The sequence below is a fragment of the Pleuronectes platessa genome, chromosome 2 (assembly GCF_947347685.1).
Source record: "Pleuronectes platessa chromosome 2, fPlePla1.1, whole genome shotgun sequence".
Taxonomy (NCBI): Eukaryota; Metazoa; Chordata; class Actinopteri; order Pleuronectiformes; family Pleuronectidae; genus Pleuronectes; species Pleuronectes platessa.
The window spans coordinates 12,616,738-12,637,315 of NC_070627.1; the positions used below are offsets into that span (position 1 = coordinate 12,616,738).

General features: G+C 42.0%; 2 protein-coding genes across 4 annotated transcripts; both read right to left on the minus strand.

Annotated features, from left to right (window-relative positions):
• Positions 1 to 154: 154 nt before the first annotated feature.
• rereb (arginine-glutamic acid dipeptide (RE) repeats b) lies at positions 155 to 11,083 on the minus strand. Of its 2 annotated transcripts, none has more exons than XM_053434818.1 (17): positions 10,818 to 11,083; positions 9,931 to 9,979; positions 9,110 to 9,234; positions 8,455 to 8,554; positions 8,251 to 8,349; positions 6,318 to 6,398; positions 6,044 to 6,197; positions 5,852 to 5,938; positions 5,523 to 5,716; positions 5,124 to 5,285; positions 4,881 to 4,982; positions 3,589 to 4,730; positions 2,754 to 2,958; positions 1,950 to 2,658; positions 1,705 to 1,842; positions 1,448 to 1,616; positions 155 to 1,189 (listed from the first exon to the last, which is right to left on the minus strand). In XM_053434818.1, exons 1-17 carry the CDS (start codon positions 10,841 to 10,843, stop codon positions 1,156 to 1,158), a joined length of 3,576 nt encoding a protein of 1,191 aa, XP_053290793.1. In that variant the 5' UTR covers positions 10,844 to 11,083; the 3' UTR covers positions 155 to 1,155. The 2 variants fall into 2 exon arrangements, with proteins under 2 accessions (XP_053290793.1, XP_053290801.1); XM_053434826.1 differs by having other exon boundaries at positions 1,956 to 2,658; positions 10,818 to 11,078.
• A 1,146-nt stretch (positions 11,084 to 12,229) lies between these two features.
• eno1b (enolase 1b, (alpha)) lies at positions 12,230 to 20,394 on the minus strand. Of its 2 annotated transcripts, none has more exons than XM_053434844.1 (12): positions 20,274 to 20,394; positions 18,719 to 18,813; positions 17,430 to 17,525; positions 16,777 to 16,835; positions 16,619 to 16,685; positions 16,011 to 16,144; positions 15,685 to 15,907; positions 15,090 to 15,287; positions 13,833 to 14,034; positions 13,419 to 13,527; positions 13,031 to 13,089; positions 12,230 to 12,613 (listed from the first exon to the last, which is right to left on the minus strand). In XM_053434844.1, exons 2-12 carry the CDS (start codon positions 18,801 to 18,803, stop codon positions 12,550 to 12,552), a joined length of 1,296 nt encoding a protein of 431 aa, XP_053290819.1. In that variant the 5' UTR covers positions 18,804 to 18,813; positions 20,274 to 20,394; the 3' UTR covers positions 12,230 to 12,549. The 2 variants fall into 2 exon arrangements, with proteins under 2 accessions (XP_053290819.1, XP_053290811.1); XM_053434836.1 differs by having other exon boundaries at positions 16,619 to 16,688.
• Positions 20,395 to 20,578: the final 184 nt, after the last annotated feature.

A 20,578-nucleotide genomic window follows, 5' to 3' on the forward strand; every position in this document is an offset into this window, starting at 1 on the left:
TTAATGCAATAAAACTACGAATATAAAACTCCCTTCTCCTCTCTATTCAAGTTAATGACTGAAAGAAAAGCATGAGAAAGAAAAGCAGGAGGTACAAAGCTTTTTTAACAGGCTGTTTGGTCGTCCACACACAAGAACTCCACATACAAAAAGATTAAGGTGTCACTGCAGAAATATTTATTGAAATAAATATGCAATGGATACACTTTCATATTATATGACATAAATATTGGATTTGGAGGCAGTTCTTTTTAAAATACCATTATAATTTCAAAGATTGAGTTTCTCCAATTTTGCTCAAAACGAAGTAAATACACTGTTCTAATAGAACGTTTGGTCTGTAGTGACAGATCATGGTCCAATTAATAATTATCTCACCTTATAACACTATATACTGTTTTTAGCTTATAATTTACTGCTACCGTGCTGAATCAGGGGGTCGAGTGTTCGCGTCTACTGCTATATTAATAGTACTCGTTCATATAGAATATTGTGGACGTGTGATATTTACAATCTCAAAAATGAGCGGATAAAAGCTTCGGTTATACTGTGAAAAGATATCTCGATATATAAAACTTTAGGATTTAGACAAATATTTAGCAGATTTAAGAGTAAAACCAACCTCTACAATACTTTCAGAGTCTACACACCACAATGCAACTTGCTACTCTAGTTTGGTGAAAACTGAAGACTGAGTCATGCTAGGTCATTCAAACACGGATTTAAATGTCATTCTGTACAAGGAAATCACATAGAAATCATCGTCATAGGTACAGTATATTTAAACTTAAACACCAAAGTCAGCCTGATTTCATATCCTTTATAAGAGTTGTGTTTAGCAAATTCAACTAACTGCATATCAAACAGTTTTACAGTTTGTTAGAGAAAACCTGTGACTAAATCTCCCAGCACTGAGTGAGACTGTTCAGTAATAAAACTAGTATAAATTCTTAAGTGATATGAAAATCTCAGACGGACTTTGACAGTCCCATTAAGTGCTGAAGGAGGAATGCACAAAAAAGGTCCACAACGTATTTCTCTAAAATATATTAAAACAGAATAAATTGACACACAAATATTCTCTTACAGCCTCGAAGGTACACGGTATTCTACTGGGTTATACGTGTAGGGTTCAGGGCATGCACCACCTGACACTCACGATGGCTTGTCACCTTCTTTCTTCAGGCGGCTTCGGGTTAAAGAGAAACAAAACGGTGATTAGACGTGTTGTGTAGTTGGTTGTCGCATTGTTTACAAGAGTATAATCAAGTAATGTCGACGATAATGTTAGTTAATTTGACTCCGACCACAGAATAACCAAAAAAAAACAGTTACTACAATAGCAATGCAAAACTTGTTATCTTTATGCATTTAAACATGGGTACTATCAATATGAAATTATAAGAAACTTTTTTGATAAAGAAAGCCCAATACTCAAATACCTCACCTGTAGTAATCCTCCTGACTTGGTAGAGGGCCTCCATGTAGGTGATGCCCATGCAGCCACTGCTGCTCCATAGCCATCCTCTGCAGCTCTGCAGACTGAGCATGCATGGCTTGGAGCTGGTGAGCAGCAGACATCTGAGGAATCTGGCCCTGCAGCTCTCGAGGATATGCTACTCGCGAGGAAGAAAATCCACAAATTAGAAAAAGCTGGACTCTGTTGAGCCTCAAATTGCCGGCTGTGAGTATGAGATTACGAACCAAACAACGGGTGGCGCAGCATCTCGTGATCATGAGGAAGGTCGCTGAGTAGAGGGTTGGGCATGTGGCCACCAGGGAAGGGGAATCGGGCAAAACGGGGCCCTGTTGCTATAGGGTCCAGAGGATGAGGACTTGAACCTGTGTGAAGAAATAAGACATATAGTAAGTACAGGTCAAATTCCAACCACCATATGAATTACTGCTTATTAATTCATATTTGACGATCAATAAAATCTTTCATCCACCTTCACCTTGACCGAGAGGGTCCTGTTGGTGCAGGTGCAGGTGAGAGTGAATGTGAGAGTGCTGGTGATGATGCGGCGTCGCATTGAGCATCTGAAGCCTGGTAGCGGGGTCTTGTGCCACAGACGCCATCCTCTCCGCATGAAGCCGCTCTGCAGTGAGTCGCTCCGCGTAAGACAGCTCCTGGCGCAGCTGAGGTCCTACTAGTGCCATCCTCTCCCGCTCTAGATGGTTCATGCCGGGATGGAAGGCTGCAAAGTGGTGGGGAGGCCCGGGCATGTGGGGAAGACCCAGTGCTCCATGTCTGGCAAAATGCTCCATGGGGTTAGCAGAGGGATGCATGGTTTCCATGTCCTGGGGCTTGACCTCATAGCCGGGCTTCATCCTCTCGCGGAGCTCTCTCTCTCTGAGGTTCCTCAGCTCGCGCTCTCTCATGCTGGGTTCAGCGCTGTACAGGCCGGGCATGTGGTAGGCCAGCATGGGGTCACCGGGGCTCAGTGACACATAGAATGGGTGGTTGCGGTTGGAGGGGGACATGACGTGTGGTCGGGCATATTCACTCAGGGTGCGCAGAGCAGGCGTATCAGGGCCAATATATGGCGGCACAGCAGCGACGGTGGTGGGTGGCTGCTCATAGGAGGAGCGTCCGTGGCCCTGAACCGTCATCTGGGACTCACTCATACGACTGTCATGGGAGGAGCTGCTGGCTCTCTGTAGACAGAAGACAGTGTGTGAGATGACTCCGTGTGATTTGTATGACAAAGACGATACTTCTATAAAGACAATAAAATGAATGTTGCACTCACAGCGTTTCGGTCAGCCTCTCTTTCTCGCTCGCGCTCTCGCTCCTTCTCTCTTTCACGCTCTTGTCGAGCACCGTGTTCCGCCTCTCTCCTCGACTTCTCCACGGCCTCCTCCCGTTTCTTGGCCAATTTGGAAGACGAAAGTGGGGTGAAGAACAAGTCGGTTCGAGAACAGGAGTTGTAACCACGGTCCAAGTGTTTGATGAACCTGCAAGAAATAAGTAGTTATGAGCATAACTCACAAACTTCACACACAATAACAACTCAAAGGTGGAGGAGCCTTCACAATAAATGTGAAACATATGAAGATGATGATGTTTGTTAGAAGATGTTATTCCATGTTTACTTCCCGCTACTTTACATTTTTACAAATATGAAGCCACCTAAACCCTCAAATAATTTTCTCTGAGTTAAACAAAATCCATTTGGCATGAGCAACCTTCAGGTTTTTAACAAGTCCACAGTTTGACCGAGTTGTCTAAAACGATAATTGGGCAATAAATAAAGGCAATGCTAAAAGGATTTTCCCTTAGCTGCTGCTGAAAATAGTCACAGAGCATTTTGAGCTCAATTGACACCTCAGTCTTGATTCAGTTATTCAACTGATTAGTTAAGTTGTAGTCAATTTTTACTAATAAGTCAGGCCACTTGTGGTACTGTATCATGAATAAAATGTTTTCATAACTAATAGGATTGGTCTTATTTTCATTTAAGCTAAACAAATTTTAAGAATTTCTTTCTTTTTTCCAATAAAGGCAAACAAGGCTATGAGGCATTGCCTGTTTTCATAGCATACTTAATAATGTCAAGACCTATCGTATTATGGGCAGATTTGTACCGTGCAGACTGGCTGGCGTGGCTTGCCACGTTGGTGACGGTGGGCTCGGGCGAGGGGCTCCGAGGTGGAGACGGTGGACTCTCTGCCTCCTCAATCTCATCCAGTGGCTCTTCCTTAATGTGAACGATTGGCGCCACAGCTGTGCTGCTTGGCGAGGGTCTCTGAGGAAGAGGCATGAAGGATGGCTGGAGGCTTGGGACGGGCCCGATAGCTGAAGTTGTTACGGCGTTGAGAGGGTGTGAGGCAGCAGCAGGTGGGTGAGAGGGAGTCGTGCTTTTTCCAGGGTGGGTCGGCACCTGAGAGATTACTGGAAGCTGGACAGGATGTGACTGTAATAGCATAGGCTGCGGCATGAGCTGAAGAGGGGGAGGTGGAGCACCTGGAGGATGTTGGTTGGGAAGAGAATTGAGGGGTTTTAGAGCAGGCGGAGGGGGAAGATTAGAGGGCATCTGGTGGAAAGGTGTAGCTGACTGGTTTGGTTGCTGTTTGTGTGACGGTGGAATGGGGGTGGTGGGAGGTGGCTTGATCTGTGTCCCGGACAGAGGAGGCTGAGAGAGCTGCGACTCCCTAAAGAAGGGTGGGGGTCTCTGGGGGGGCTGAGGCGACAGGCCATGTGACTGCAGAGGCTGCACAGAGTTGAGAGCAGGTGGGACCTGAAATCCTGGATAAAGAGGTGAGTCCTGACCCAAAGCCAACGGGAGAGGAAGCGGACCGGGGAGAGGCTGAGGGACGGGGAGTGGTCGGCTGTTTGGAGCCCCTGAGGCAGGTGACTGTCCTGCTGCTGGCTGAGGAGCATCTGGAGATGGAGGAGGGGGACTCTGAGCGGGATCAGAAGAGGAGGTGCTTTGCGGCGGCTGAGCAGTGCTGATGGGACCCTGAGAGGGGTGGGCCTGTGGGACTGGTGTGTCAGCTAACACAGCAGCAGTGGCGGCAGGCTCTGATGGGACACCGTTCGGCTGGGCAGACGAGTCCGAGTCGCTCTCGTTGCCCTGCTGAGGGCTGGGGATGCTGGGAGAGGAGCTGCGGTTGTCCTGATCTATATCTTTGGTGTCACTGCTGCCATCGTCCTGAGCGCTGCGGCTTTCTGACGAGCTCTCCTCCTCTACCTCGGCCTCTCCCTCTGACCGGGAGCCCTGTGGATCCTGGAGGAACAAAACGACAAATCAAGATCATGTTGCGACCACTAACAAATATGTTATTATTTCATAGAAAAAGTTTAGAGACATTTTTATTCAAACAACATCTGACACAATAAGTTGTAATAAGTTGTAATAAGTTTTCCCTCCTCTCACCTGTGTCTTCTGCCTTTTAGGAGTCACTTTTTCAGGCTCCTGAGCAGGAGACTCTCGTACACGTTTTGTTGTCTTTGGTGACGTTACCTCCTCTTTTATTTTCTGTGGATACAGCATGATATTAATACAGCAGAATGAATTTAATGACGGATGACCATGATGATGACTGACACAAAAATGTTACAAGTGATTGTAAACAAGTATCTCTGTTCATGCATGTTAATGTGTAGGTCTGTTGTTTACCTTGTTTGTCCTCCTAGTGGATTCATTCTTATTGTCAGTGGAAGATGATCTCAGAGCGATGGAGGTCACTCCGCTGGGGGACGGCTGGTTACTGGACTGCTGATCCTCACTGGTGGGGGAGCCCGTGAGCCTCCTGTGGCCACTTCTTAAAGACGACAGTTGCTATAAAAAAAGAGAAGTGATATTCTCAAATACAATAAAATCTACTGATGGCAAGAAAATATACTTCCCATAATTCACAACCACAAAGTATTTTCTGTGCTACAACATTTTTAAATCAGATCTTTTGTATATTATAATGATGTGATGATAACGATTTGATGAGTACAAAATGTACTTGTAAATCAATTACTAGCAATACAAATAATAGCATGACTGATCTGCCAGCCTCGGGCTTACAGGTGCTCTGCTCCGCCGAGTCCTCATGCCATGCTTGCTGTGCTCCTCTTCCTCCTTGACAGGTTTAAACATGAATGACTCGCTGGCAGACTTCGCTGCTGGCGGCAGACATCCGTGCTTGTTTTCATATGAACGACAGGTCGTGCACAGCAGAGGGTTATTATCTTTTCCCCCTTGGTGCCCATCTTTAGAACCTGTTGGAGAAAAGTGACTTTAGGTGTAAGTTTCACAAACTGTCGAAGGGAATTTCACTGTCAAACACTAGTATTACATCATATAAATCGCACACACCCCAATCTGGTGAATCACAAATACAGACTTGTACTCACTTGTTGCACCACAGTGGCTGCAGGTCTTAATGTCCTGTTCACTGTCTTCACTATCAAGATCGTCCTCGCTGGCAGAACTCACATCCACTGCAGAAGAAGAGATCAACTTGGTTTCCAATGCATCTCCTGATCACACAAATATGTCTTCAATAAGCAGCAACATAATTCCTTCAAACTTTAAGAAGTGCTCACCTGAATAATTTCGAGATTGGGTGTTGACCGAAGCTGCGGCAGAGCGAGTCTTCGCCTTGCGGGAGGACGGCTGCCGGCGCTGCTGTCGATAAGCTCTTGTTCCTGCAGCCTCGGGAGTTTTCTTCCAGTGGTAATAGAAAGTGATCAGCTCTCCCTGATGATAACAACCACAGACTTTTAGGAATAATAGGATTTATGCTTCTGACCAAGAGTAAGGTGACCATGAAACACAGCATGTATTAAAAACTGGACTGCTTGCACGTGTTTTACTTACAGTCTTTTTGCTGGGTAGGTAGTCTTTCCTGATGCGGAAGAAATTCTTTCCATACTGTCTCAGGCCCTTAATGAAATGTTTCTGTAGAGAGGGACGGGAGGGAGAGGTGTGGGTATGAATAAATGATAGAACACTTCAAATCAAAAGAAAAACCTCCGGTACAGATACAGTGCCTTGCATAAGTATTCACCCCCTTTGGACTTTTCTACATTTTGTCATGGTATAACCACAGATTAAAATTTATTTCATCGTGAGTTTATGTAATGGACCAACACAAAATAGTGCATCATTTGGAAGTGGGGGGAAATATTACATGGATTTCACAATTATTTACAAATAAAAATCTGAAAAGTGTTGAGTGCATATGTATTCACCCCCTTTACTGTGAAACCCCTAACAAAGATCTGGTGCGACCAATTGCATTCACAAGTCACATTTGCAAGTCACATAATTAGTAAATAGGGTCCACCTGTCTGCAATTTAATCTCAGTATAAATACACCTGTTCTGTGACAGACTCAGAGTTTGTTGGAGATCATTACTGAACAAACAGCATCATGAAGACCAAGGAGCTCACCAAACAGGTCAGGGATAAAGTTGTGGAGAAATATGAAGCAGGGTTAGGTTATAAAAAAATATCCAGAGCTTTGAACATCTCTCTGAGCACCATAAAATCCATCATAAGAAAATGGAAAGAATATGGCACAACCGCAAACCTACCAAGAGGAGGCCGTCCACCCAAACTGAAGAGTCGGACAAGGAGAAAATTAATCAGAGAAGCAACCAGGAGGCCCATGGTTACTCTGGAGGAGTTGCAGAGATCCACAGCTGAGGTGGGAGAATCTGTCCACAGGACAACTATTAGTCGTCTACTCCACCAATCTGGCCTTTATGGAAGAGTGGCAAGAAGAAAGCCATTGTTGAAAGGGATCCATAAAAAATCCCGTTTGGAGTTTGCCAGAAGCCATGTGGGAGACACAGCAAACATGTGGAAGAAGGTGCTCTGGTCAGATGAGACCAACATTGAACTTTTTGGCCTCAATGCAAAACGCTATGTGTGGCGAAAACCCAACACTGCCCATCACCCTGAGCACACCATCCCAACAGTGAAACATGGTGGTGGTAGCATCATGCTGTGGGGATGCTTCTCTTCAGCAGGTACAGGGAAACTGGTCAGAATAGAGGGAAAGATGGATGGAGCCAAATACAGGGAAATCCTTGAAGAAAATCTGATGCAGTCTGCAAAAGACTTGAGACTGGGGCGGAGGTTCATCTTCCAGCAGGACAATGACCCTAAACATACAGCCAGAGCTACAAAGGAATGGTTTGGATTAAAGAATGTTAATGTCTTAAAATGGCCCAGTCAAAGCCCAGACCTCAATCCAATAGAGAATCTATGGCAAGACTTGAAGATTGCGGTTCACAGACGGTCTCCATCCAATCTGACTGAGCTTCATCTTTTTTGCCAAGAAGAATGGACAAACCTTTCCATCTCTAGATGTGCAAAGCTGGTAGAGACATACCCCAAAAGACTTGCAGCTGTGATTGCAGCGAAAGGGGGTTCTACCAAGTATTGACACAGGGGGGTGAATACTTATGCACCCAACAGATGTCAACTTTTTTGTTCTCATTATTGTTTGTGTCACAATAAAATTTATTTTGCACCTCCAAAGTACTATGCATGTTTTGTTGATCAAACGGGAAAAAGTTTATTTAAGTCTATTTGAATTCCAGTTAGTAACAGTACATAATGGGAAAAAGTCCAAGGGGGGTGAATACTTATGCAAGGCACTGTAACATCCAATGACAGGTACGTTTAAAATACACAACACAGCTTCCCACCTATTTGATCTTCCTGCACAAACTTTGTTTAGGACAAACAAACTATCAGCATTGACCTTCAGGGCTGTGTTACAAGCAAAAAGGCGTCTCACCACATCTTCTTCCGACCAGCACTTCTCTATGAGCCTTGGCAGAGGCTTCTTCACCAGACGCTGGAGAGCCTTTGCAGCATCGTAGTGACTTGCATGGAGCTAGAATTGAGAGAAACAAACGGTCGTCTTTATTAATTTTCCGGGATCATATTGTTGTTGTAGAAACGGAAAGGAAAATTAGGTTCAACCCAATTCAATTCTCACCATGTTGAGAGCGTTGAGTGTGGTATCATCGCGGGAGGCTGCTAAACATCCGTCCTCTGTGGATCCACCGTCACACATCCCTGCAAATGCTGCCATGCTCCTAGAGAAATAAACAAAAACACACTTCTGAATTTGACATATTCCTGAGTGTACTACCAGGAAGAGATTGTGAAATGATTAATAACACGTCTTGGTTTCTCCTGCAGAGAACTACCTGTCAGAGCCATGTTTATATTAATCCCTTGACCCAGTTAGAAACAGGTTTGTCCCTAAAGTGGCGGTTACGAAATCAGGTCAACATAGAAACACATGTTATATGACATTGTGTTTATATGACTTAAAAGTACTGTGGCTGAGACAGGAGCTAAACCACACAGACATTCACGTGGTCAGACCAAAGCTGGTATTGTTTTGCATGTACTTCCCCATTTGGAACATTGTTTCTGACAAGCGTGTCAAAAGGCGACTCTATAATCCTGTTTGTTGGGGCTGTTCAGTCTTGTCATAACAAAAGTACTGGTGTAGCATGCAGTCTTTGTCAATAGCATCAATGTATGTCTTTACATTTAGAGCAGTGCAGTAAAAACAGCAGTTACATAACATCATAACAAGGGCAATAATTTAGTGCCAGTCACTTCAAAGCCTAAACACTGACCTCGCCGCTCTGAGGTACATGAGGAGGTCACAGTCGTTGACCCCTGGCGTCCACATGAGCTCCTCGCCGTCAGTCGGCGTCGGCAGACCCGGAGCGGGCCGCGGCTGCAGCTCTGGAAGCTTGGCCTGAGAGGAGGAGGACACGGGAGCTCGTAAACATTTACACTCCCTCAGTGGAACGCAACTGTGCTCGCCGTTTACATTTACTGCGAGTTTAACAAGGTGCAATTACGCTGCAAAAGTCCCAGTGCTTATCTCACAAAACCCAACTGCATCCACCTCAGAGTCTACTAAACCATTTTGCCACAAATCTTCTCACATTTTGTGCACGAAACAAATAATTGTTTATTTAAGGAAATGATCTGCAGATGAACCGATAATGAAAATAACAGATATTTGCCGAACAACATTGAACAGACAGGTCAACAATGGGTTAGCGTATCTCTTCATGGAATTTAACCACAAGTTTAGAAGTATGAATAGGACTGAGCGATATGATCAAAGTTATATCAAAATAAAAACTTTCATGTCAGTCAAGTTTGATAATTAGCATGATCAATGTCCCAATTTTATTCATTTTAAGTTTAAAGACTGATTTTCATTGTGATGGTTTTTTTTCCGAAGTACACAAGACTTCTGTGACATTGCTATAATAACAATGATAATCTTTTATTACCCGACACCTTTTCTATGAATCAATAATGAATCTGACTTGTGTAAAGTATTCCAAAGACATTTCAACTATGACGTGAATATTTCAGCTCTCACAGAGATTCAGAAATCAGAGACACTGTATTGATCCCTGCTGGTTACGGAGTTTACCTGATGACTGGAACCCACTCTTATCTCGCCCTGTGTGCTGTTCAGGCTCCTGCAATAGAAATAAATAGGAATTATTAAACGTCGGTGTGCTTTGGCATCATGCATCTGCACGGTGTTCACAGTCCAGACGGAGTAGAGCCAGGGGTGTTCCCACTGCTCGCGTCTGTCTGCTGCACACTGCCTGTCAATAACGGGGTAATTATCGCTGTCCGGTCTGTGGATAATCGATACGTGTTGTGGGAGCAGCCACCCGCACAACCACATCCCGCCCCCTGCACGCCCCTGGGCCAATCCCCGCTCGGACCCGCGACGTTTCCTTATATTACACGAAGGAAATCCGACGCTCGCACACCGTCAATCAATCATAGATGAGCTGCAAATGTTCATGGTCTCCATTACGCGAGCGGCGTGAGCTCCTCCGGGGACCTGGCATGTTGACAGCGGGTGTGTGACACGACCCGGAGCCAAAGGCGTGCAATCAATAACACGCAACGATGCTAGCATGCACACAACATGTCGCTGACACACACACACACACACACACACGAGAAACAATCACAGACGAGTACATGGTATTTAACGATGCGGGCGGACCATCTGCTGCACGGGCGCGGGTCAAAGCTGCAGTTTTACGCAGAAATGTGCGTTGGCTTCGTCAAATGCACCGTAAACCCGTGTTTCCGAGGGGAGCGGCTAGATGCTAACCACACATTACGCCGTTATTTGGCTAGCTCGTTAGCCGGACTCGAACTTCGTGACCGCTGACACTCGGCTTCTCACGCACACATTCCTCAGAGTAACGCTGCGAAAACAGCAACACGCACATTTCACATTCACAAGCAGCCGACGGGTGTGTGTAAAAGCAGGCGGCGAGCAGGCGACTTTACCTCCGCGGGCTGAACAGGTCGTCCATGTCGATGGCGGTCGGACTGTGGCTTGTTGACACTACGCGGCGCAGCGGGCGATACACACACAAACTGTGCGAATCCCCGATTACATGGCTATTCAAAATGGAGGCGGCGTAGTGGAGGGAGTCGGTGTAGTTTTTTTTTTTTTTTTTTCCTCCTCTTCCAGTGCGATGACCTCAGCAGCCACAGCTCGAGCCTTCAAAGTTGTCTGGGTGCAACTGAGCATGTGCCGCGGATCACAGGCTCCGGGATCTGCCGCTGAGGCCGCCGCTGACTCCCCGCTGACGGGCCCCGGCTCCGGGCTCAGAGGTGGAGGAGGCTGCGCTCACCGCCGCTGCTGGTGCTCAGCCTCCATGAAGCCTACATCAATGTGTTTGTGGGTCTGTGCTTCATCAACAGCGTCATTATGTAAGACATGACACCGCTTCACCACCGACACCAGCCCCCACCTCAGTGTCTGTGGCCAGGGCGGTGCAGGAAATAACACATCCAGGGAAGAAACTACAAGATCACATTGGTTTTGCAGCCAGATGCTGTGATTTATCAGAAACAACGAGGAGCTCAACGAGGCAATAATAATTATTTAGAATGAACAATACATGCAACTGAAGCCTTTTTACAATACTAATATATTTCATGCTGTGATTTATCAGACACAACAAGGAGCTTAACATAATAGGAATAATACAGAATTATGTTGACAATATCTCAAAAGCAAAAAGTCTGAATTAACAGATCTCAAGGTAGATAAACATGATGGTGCAACTAAATGCTTACATTATTATCACTACTACTAATAATATTACTAATAATGTTTACGTTATCTCAAAGCAAAAAGTCTGTATTAACAGATCTTAAATGAAGGCGTATAACAATAATACCTTAACATGATAAATTAAATGTTTACAATATCTCAATAAATATGGGGCTGCAACTTAAAGCTTACATTAATAATTATGGTAGTAATTATGATAATACAGAATATCAGATGATAAAGCAGGAACAACAAGCTTAACCATAATATAATTAATTAGATTAAAAATTGTTTATGTATTTTCATCTCCACATGAACAAAAAGTGTGACTTATTGTATAATCATTCTTATACATTATATCATATCCTGGTTAAAAATGTTTTCTGTGTTATTGTATATAATATATATGGATTCATTTACATTCTGCAAAGTTTATCTTGCAATTGCAGTCACAAAAAGAGACAAATACTAAATAAACAAGTAATATGTCGTTAAACTCTAAGTGTGGTTTTAGAGTTGTACCAAGACAACATTTTTATCAATCAATCTGCCTGATAACCAGGTTTAAATCACATCAATATAAAATACATTTACTACCACTACACCAAAACAACAAATATAAAAACATCACAACAGATTATTTCTGGAAGAAAACATTTTTATTAACCGTTTCTCCAAGTGCAGCTTTTGTCATCACAATTAGTTAGTGCTGTTATTTGATATTTATCAAGTTACAATCAGATAATTGGTTTTATTCCACATTAAAAAAAGAAAAAATACAGTGAAAGAGTGTAAAGTGTCACAAGTTACTGAAGTTTGTTCTGTCTATAAACCACAGTCAGCACATGAATGGGTCTACATTAGTTACTATTGTACTATATTAATCAAGATTCAATGTGTTTTGCTTGTGTGTTTGTGTGTGAATCCATTTGTGTGTGAAGTAAATGCTTCATCCATTTACAATGGGTTTCTGAAGTTTTTTCCAGCAAATTTAGCCTTGTCTCCCAACTCCTCTTCAATTCTAAAGAAAAAAAAATCCAAAGTTAGTTTCCTCTCACATATTTACCCGATAACTTTTTTTTTCTTTTTAAAAAGAATGCTATTTCCCAGGGCAATTATTCATGTTGATTTAATAATCTTTTAAATAAACTTAAGTCCCAACTCTGTCATTACTGAAGTTCACCAAAGCTGAGAGCTAAGTACATGAAATCACATGATAATGATAAATATTAATGCACCAACTAAAACAGAAGAAACAATAAATATGCTCAAATATATAATAGATATATTTGAATATTTAATCATACAGCACAAGTAGTTGCAATTTAGAAGAACTGAGATTTTTATTTCACACACTACACAATGCTAGAGGCAAGTTTAATTAAAAAAAATTAAACAATTGTGATAAAACTCCTCAGTTTGTGAAAGAATGACTTACCTAAGAATCTGGTTGTATTTGGCCAAACGCTCAGAGCGACAAGGTGCCCCAGTCTTGATCTGTGAAGATTATATCAAATTATTTAAAGTTATTTTATATGTCCATATTATAATATTTATGTCACAAAAGTATGTTGCATTTAAGCCATTTCTGCTAGTGGTCTTTAATTTATGCAGACGAAAAAGTATTCTTGCTATTTTATAAGATTCAAATTCAACTATTATCAATGAGGTACAGCCCCAAAAATTACCAGACAACCGACTCTACAGTTATCTACAATCATTTTAACAAAAACTGAACCTTCATGATGGCAGAATTGATTTCGATATGAGGCATAAAAAATGCAATGATCCCAAAAGATACAGTCTTACAACAAATTTGAACACACCTGTCCAGTGCAAAGGCCGACCACCAAATCTGCGATGAAGGTGTCCTCAGTTTCGCCAGAGCGATGGCTGACCATCACTCCCCAGCCGTTCTCCTGCGCCATCTTACAGCTGTGGGGACCAAAGAGATTACCGAGTCACTTCAATTCATAAATGATCTGATAATCCTAATAATCTGATTTAAAAGCCACTTCGTTTCACTTTCTTATGCTGCCTACTACAGTCAGATTTTATGCTGATTTCTCAAACCTGGAAGAAACATCAAGAAACACCTGACTCAGAGAGACCATAAAATAAATTGGAGAAATCAGAGGTCTGAAACAAAAGGTAGCACACTACAGGGTGGCCTAGATCTTCGGATTCTTCTGGCCTACATACAAGTACAACCTCTGTGACTGTCTGAAATCTTGACTTACGCTTTCATCGACTCGGTGACTGTGCCGATCTGATTGACTTTGAGCAGCAGGCAGTTGCAGGATTTCTCCTCCACAGCCTTGCTGATGCGACTGGGGTTGGTAACAGTCAGATCGTCTCCAACAACCTGGATGTCCGTGCTCCCAGTGAAGTTGGACCAGGCAGCCCAGTCGTCCTGGTCAAAGGGATCCTCAATGGAAACCACTGTAAGGGAGGAAAATATGCAGACATTCCTCATTTCCTGGACAAGTGATGATCAGTAAAGCTTAAACTGAAACTCATCAAGCTGTTCCATTAAAAGTCAAAACCCCAAAAGGACACTTCTTAATAATTAAAGGTTTTTATGAAAGTACAAAAGAAAAGACAATTTTTTACCGCAACTTGAGTTGTATTATATTCATCATTTCAATCAGTTATGAAAACACAAGGGCCTCAGTAGCCTGATGTCTAAGGAGCAAACTAAATGCATTGTCCAAGACATGATTCCTGGCCATGGAGTTTGACTAACCTGAAGGATAATCATAAGACTACATGTGTTACCTGTCTGTGTGACTGTCGGAAGTGAGAGCGTACATTATTATTAGTGATAGGAATGATTGACAGAACATGAAAATAAGACCAAAGATATAATAAATCAGTAATATGCTTAAATTCTAAGAGGGATCATGGACCTCACCATTTGATCATTGTTCAACATTGTTGACAACCAGACAGAAATACCTCTGTGTTTGTTGTCATAAACAGTCATTTGACTTTAAGATCCTGTTGAAATCCACAATTGTTTGTGACGGATCAATCATTGGGATTCAGTGAACAAATTTGTTTAAAGTGCTTTGTATTTTCCTTACTTCATAAATTAGACACCGAAACGTTTTTTTTTTTCCTTCGAATAGTTTTCCTTGATCTTTTTCTGTCCAATTCAAAACCTGCTCGACAGCTGAAGATGTGATTTATATTATTTGCTTGAAAGTCAAAATAGTATTAAAAAACAAGAAAAGAAGGACTGTGATGTTCTCGACTGCTTTATAAGGATGAAACAGATATTTGTTGGTGCAAACAAGCATTGACAATATCACACAATCAACTGGCCCCTTAGGGAGTGAGCAGATGAGAGATGGCAAAGGTATCCCATATATTTACAGCACAGCCAGATCATCAACCTTCATGCGACAATGCTGGTGTGTACATTATTATTACTTTGTGTTTGTGCTCTCCGGGTGTTGAATAATATGTAAAAAAAGAAAGCGTCAGAAGGTTACCTGGATAATCCTTCACAAAGCTCTTGTAGAGATCAGCCAGCTCGTCAGGAGTGATGTAACGGCTTGGGTCATCGGGAGACTTGAAGTCCAGGTCGTATTTTCCATCCCGGTAGAATTCAGATGCTGCCACATCCATACCAATCACAACCTTATCTGTGTATCCTGCTTTGGCAATGGCCTCCTTCACCAACTCCAGTGCTACAGGTTTAAACAACAGATAAGTTGCAGAGTATTATTTATAGCCTAAAGATTTGCATGAAGCACCCCAGAATACAGTCCAGTACAGATACACGAATAAGACTGTCTATACAATCTCTGGCTAGACCAGAAAAATAGCAACCACGGAAAAAACTGAAACGCAGTCAAATTCAACAATCGTTTTTAATGGATTACCATTAAACTGGGTGGCAGGATGTAGTATGGGTGAGGGAAGAAGCCATTAAATTTTGGTGTCGATCCAGACTAAGGGGCAGATCCGGGAACTTCCCCCCACCCCCCCACCCAAGGAGATTTTGCGTTTTTCAACATTTATGTTGTGATCATAACAAGGGAAATCCTAGAGTGTAATAAATAGACAAGTAGCTACAATATTTACCTTCCTTGTTTTCCAAGATGTTTGGGGCAAAACCACCTTCATCGCCAACATTGGTGGCATCCTGTCCATATTTCTTCTTGATGACATTTTTTAGATTGTGGTAGACCTCGGCTCCAATGCGCATGGCTTCTTTGAAGGTGCTCGCACCAACGGGCAGGATCATGAATTCCTGCATGGCCAGCTTGTTTCCTGCATGGGAGCCTCCGTTGATCACATTGAAGGCCTGGTGGAGGTGGAGAGGGGAAGATGAGTTACGTCACATTAAAATGGTAGGTTAATGACTAATAACAGAAAAGGAGCATTTCTGTCGTTGCACAGATCCTCACCGGCACAGGCAGGATAACCTCAGGGTTTCCTGCGAGGTCAGCAATGTGACGATACAGGGGGACCCCTTTCTCTGCTGCACCAGCTTTGCAAACAGCCAGAGACACACCCAGGATCGCATTGGCTCCAAACTTGGCTGTAAAGAAAGAATATAATTCACTTTTAGCCCGTGCACAGTATTTAAATTTATCAGAAACATCTTAGATCCCAGCACAGTACACTTCGTTGGAAAAACAACTTCATAATGCAGCAAAATAGCCAAACTAATACTGCATATACTCCGTGTAACAGTAAACCTCCCGTTGTACTGATTTGAGCAGCATTCAAACATGGTTACAACTGTTACTCTTTTACTCACATCATTAAAACAGCATGAATTAGCTAGTTTTGTGGTAACATGCTGTATTTAGAGTTCATTAATTAATTACCTGAATCTGTTCTTTTAGTGTTACTGAGATTTAATTTCGTGAAACTTCCAGTAATATTGGCTTTGCAGCCATTTTGCTACAGAATTGTTGGTCCCTGCTGTCATTCTTCTCAACAAGTCAAAAACAGTTGTTGAAATGGTTATGGAATAAAAGGACAAGGCTGTGTGATGATTGTCACTTACATTTGTTATCGGTTCCGTCCATGTCAATCATCACCTGGTCAATCTTCTCCTGCTCAACCACAGATACCTTCTGAGGAGAGGGGAGAGAACAAGTTATTTAAAAATAAAAATATAAAACTACATTTATAAAGTTAAGAGAAGGAGAATTATTTTCTTACTTGACCGACAAGTGCAGGTGCAAGGGCTGAGTTTATGTTTTCTACAGCCTTTGAGACGCCTATGACAGACAGATTATAATAATTATTTCAGAACATGTGTAAATCATGAGAGGCAATATTGACGCAATGTATTAAGCAACACATGCAGCTCTGTAATGCATTTGTTGAAACATTGTGAACCATGCAACACGATAGATGCTTTTTTTGTAATTGCTTTTTCATGAATGTAATTCAACATGTTTTATTTAAAAGACAATCAGCCACAGGCTTAACATACATACTGGGGTTGAGGGCATGCTTAAACAATCCAACATGCGATTCTTATCTAATCAATTCCCAAAAGCATTCAATGATCAGGTTAATTAAATGACAGAAATTGATTATTTTCCTGTCAAATGCACAAATTTGAGTTTTTAATTAAAGATAGGCGACAGAAACTCACTAACCCCTTCATATCTGCCAAAGAAGGAAAGAGAGAAAGTAAAGATGACAGATATAGATGGAAAACATGCACAATATATATTTTTTCCAATAAATGAAACTCTGGGTAGTAATTCAATCTAGTGGTACAACTCGGTCAACATGAAAACCTATAGCTGACCTTCAAATAATTATTTTCTCTTAAGAAGATAGAAGAAGGATTATGCACAAACCTTTCCCAAGGTAGCGAGACTTGTCATTGTCCCGGAGCTCCAAGGCTTCGTAGATTCCAGTTGATGCTCCACTTGGTACAGCCGCCCTAAACAAGCCTGAGAGATGCACATTAGATATTAAAATCATCAAAGAAACGTTGTTAAACAAGCAATCATATGATATGAACAACTGAAAGTAGAATTGCACTGTTCATATGCCAGATTTTTTGCAGGAATATCTGAGAAACTTTATCAAAAAAGGCCCCTTAACATCTCTACATTTTATCATACATACATCTTCAGAGCCACAATAATGTCTCAACATTACCAGCATTTCAGACCAAATCACAGCCTTCATTTGCCACAACTCCCCCTCCCTTCGTGTTATAGTGAAAACACCACAAACACAACTGAATAAAGTTGCCCAGTACACAGGAGAGCCAAAAAAACTAAACCTAATCCAGCTAGCTGCCGTGCAGAATGGTTAAGTGGATCTATCACGTCTAATCTGTGGGTGGGTGCTCCTGTCAATTTTTCGAGACTCTTTCCTTAAACTTTATTTTGGGTCAACTCTCATTCTCGCAGTCTCAAGTTCAGTAGACTCAGTGGGCCTGTGTGGCTAGTATCATTAGTTTAGCAGTGAGTTGCCCATAGACACGTAGAAAGTATCAAATTTAAGTTAATTTCTAGTTTGACAGCATCATGGTGGGCAGGTGACCGGTGCATTTATCTGCTTCAAACAAGTAGCAGCAAAATGGATGAAAATGTAGGTGTCCACACGAGTTTCATGTTTATATCATCTTACAATCTCACATTTGTAAAGCTGGAGGGCCAACGATTAACAGGGAGGGACTCACATGCACTAACTTGCACACACACATTTGAACAAAGAACTTCAGATCACACCACACATAGGTTTGACTTTTCCTCTCTGTTTAAAAGCATTTCTCCACAATATCTTATCAACGAAAATATTAATTTTATTTAAAATATTTAAAATATCTTTAAGAAAAGAGAAAATTTCATGAAGCACAAAACCATTTAATATGTTCTTTCCTGGCCCACACCCAATCCCTACACCAGGTTTGGTACAAATCTGTTCAGCACTTGAGTTTAATCTCGAAGACAAATAAACAAACACACAGACACAGCAGACTCCTCTGCAGAGATAATGACCTTTAGGAGAATAGCTGGTAATCTATTATTGAAGTATTTGGAAAATAAGTTCACATATTATCACAATGGCTTTTTTCAAGTAACTGCCTTAATTCCTCACAAATGTTTGAGTTGTATAGAAAATTTTGACCTACCTTTGTCAGTGTAAAGGTCGACCTCCACAGTTGGGTTTCCACGAGAATCAAAGATCTCTCGAGCGTGGATCTTGACAATAGACATCTTGCAGGACCTTGAGATGAGACAGACAAGTTGAACTTATTCAGAGACTCCCTGGTAAAACGTGCATGGTCATGAATGTCAACTCGGGTTTCAGATAAAAGAATAATGCAATCTTAAATGTAAAAGAAAATGTTGCCATTACTGAAAAACGTCTGCTGTACCGATTCACCGCTCTCTTGTCCTTGGAGGTTACTCACAAAGATATCCTGACCGAGCGGCGAGCTTAGAGTCCTACCAGGAATGCTACTGCCCTAATTGGATTAGACTCTTCATCTGATTAATCACATGACAGTGTAAGTGCAGAAATGGATGTGACAAAGGAAGGTTGAGCTTACAGTTACTACTAGTTTCCGGTGCTACAGTACAATTTATCTATTAGCACGGAGTCACTACTGAATTTCTACCATGACAAAATCCCTGCTATTAACCACAGGATGTGTGACCTCCAGGAACTCCTTCCCTTTGTTTGTCAGATATACACAGCAACGTAAATTAGCCTAAATATTTGAGATTTGATACTTCTTACCCAATATCCAAGAATCAAAAACTAAAAAATGCCTTAGGCCTTAATGAATTTGGAGAAGTATGAAGTCACATAAAACAGCTAAAGCTAGAGCCTTTTTTGGTTCAATTGTTGAATGTCTGTGGGATCACATAGAATAACCATGACGCTTTAGGCAGCCAGTAAACTAAGATGCGGGTGTTGTCTTCTTTCAGGTTGTGTGTGAGGGTAGGACCACAGACTACAGAGGGCTGTATAAAAACCCTGCTGTAGAACATGGCAAATTGGGAATTTCAAATTCAATGTTCCAAATTCACTTCTGCTTACTACAAGTATTAGAGGCACACAGTTAAAGAGGCATACTAAACAAATCTAAGTGCCATCTCCCATTCCCCTTCAAAGCAAGGTGCTGATTTGTTACAGTCTAAAGAATTTGGTGTAAAAAAAGGACCCAGTGACTCAACATTATTTCCTGTTCCAACAGGATGCAGACAAAATCCAACATGCTCACGTAAAACACACTTAACCAAAAACATGTTTATTTAATCATCGGACACCATGCGAGTCTCAATTGGAACAAATACTCCCAACTACAGGCTGTGTTTGAACTTTGGTATCTTTTGATGAAAGCCAATCCAAAAGGAAATAGTTAAATATTGTTATTAAAAAATATATGTTTGCAAAGTGAACCTCGAACCAAATGATAAACACGTAATTTATAAAGGCGTTAAGCAGAATGTGAACTTTCCCAGCTTTAATACAGACTCCAAACACATCGTGTTTAACATTAGCAGGAAGCGGGTCGTGGCTCAGCTAGCTACACGGAACTGAACTCATCTGAACCCAACTTAAACTTGACCGAAACAGAACAAGAGCCTGTCGACTGAGTGGAATACACGAGAAGAAGTCATCCTTGACGTGTTTTCATCAGAACAACCCTGGAGAAGGGATAAAAAGAGAAACTCTACCTTGATGTTAACCGGAGACAAGTTGAAGGTTCAAATGTCAGTGGTGACAGCCTGTTTCTTCTTCTGCTCACAGTTATCCGGCAGCTCGAAGCTTTGTTTCTGTCCTGCTGCCCTCTACAGATTTTAATGTGAACTACATCATATGAGCACGACCACTGCACAGAGATGAAACCTGTGGTGGATGTTAAACGGTGCTTTCAACTGGTGTTTTGTTTTGTTTTGATTTATTTATTTCAATTCTATTCAATTCAATTGTATTTGTATAGTGCCAGATCGCCAGAGGTGTTTTATTTATGCATTCATTA

Bases quoted from the DNA above. Each gene is read 5' to 3' on its own strand.
- rereb (XM_053434818.1), bottom strand. From the start codon at position 10,843: ATGGACGACCTGTTCAGCCCGCGGAG. The intron at 9,980-10,817 runs GTAAAGTCGCCT...TTTCTATTGCAG, and splicing joins GACCTGTTCAGCCCGCGGAG to GAGCCTGAACAGCACACAGG. The intron at 8,350-8,454 runs GTGAGAATTGAA...TCTCAATTCTAG, and splicing joins CACTCAACGCTCTCAACATG to CTCCATGCAAGTCACTACGA.
- eno1b (XM_053434836.1), bottom strand. From the start codon at position 18,803: ATGTCTATTGTCAAGATCCACGCTCGAGAGATCTTTGATTCTCGTGGA. The intron at 14,035-15,089 runs GTAACCTTCTGA...CCTCCCTTACAG, and splicing joins CTTTGTGAAGGATTATCCAG to TGGTTTCCATTGAGGATCCC. The intron at 13,528-13,832 runs GTAAGTCAAGAT...TGGTCCCCACAG, and splicing joins GTCACCGAGTCGATGAAAGC to CTGTAAGATGGCGCAGGAGA.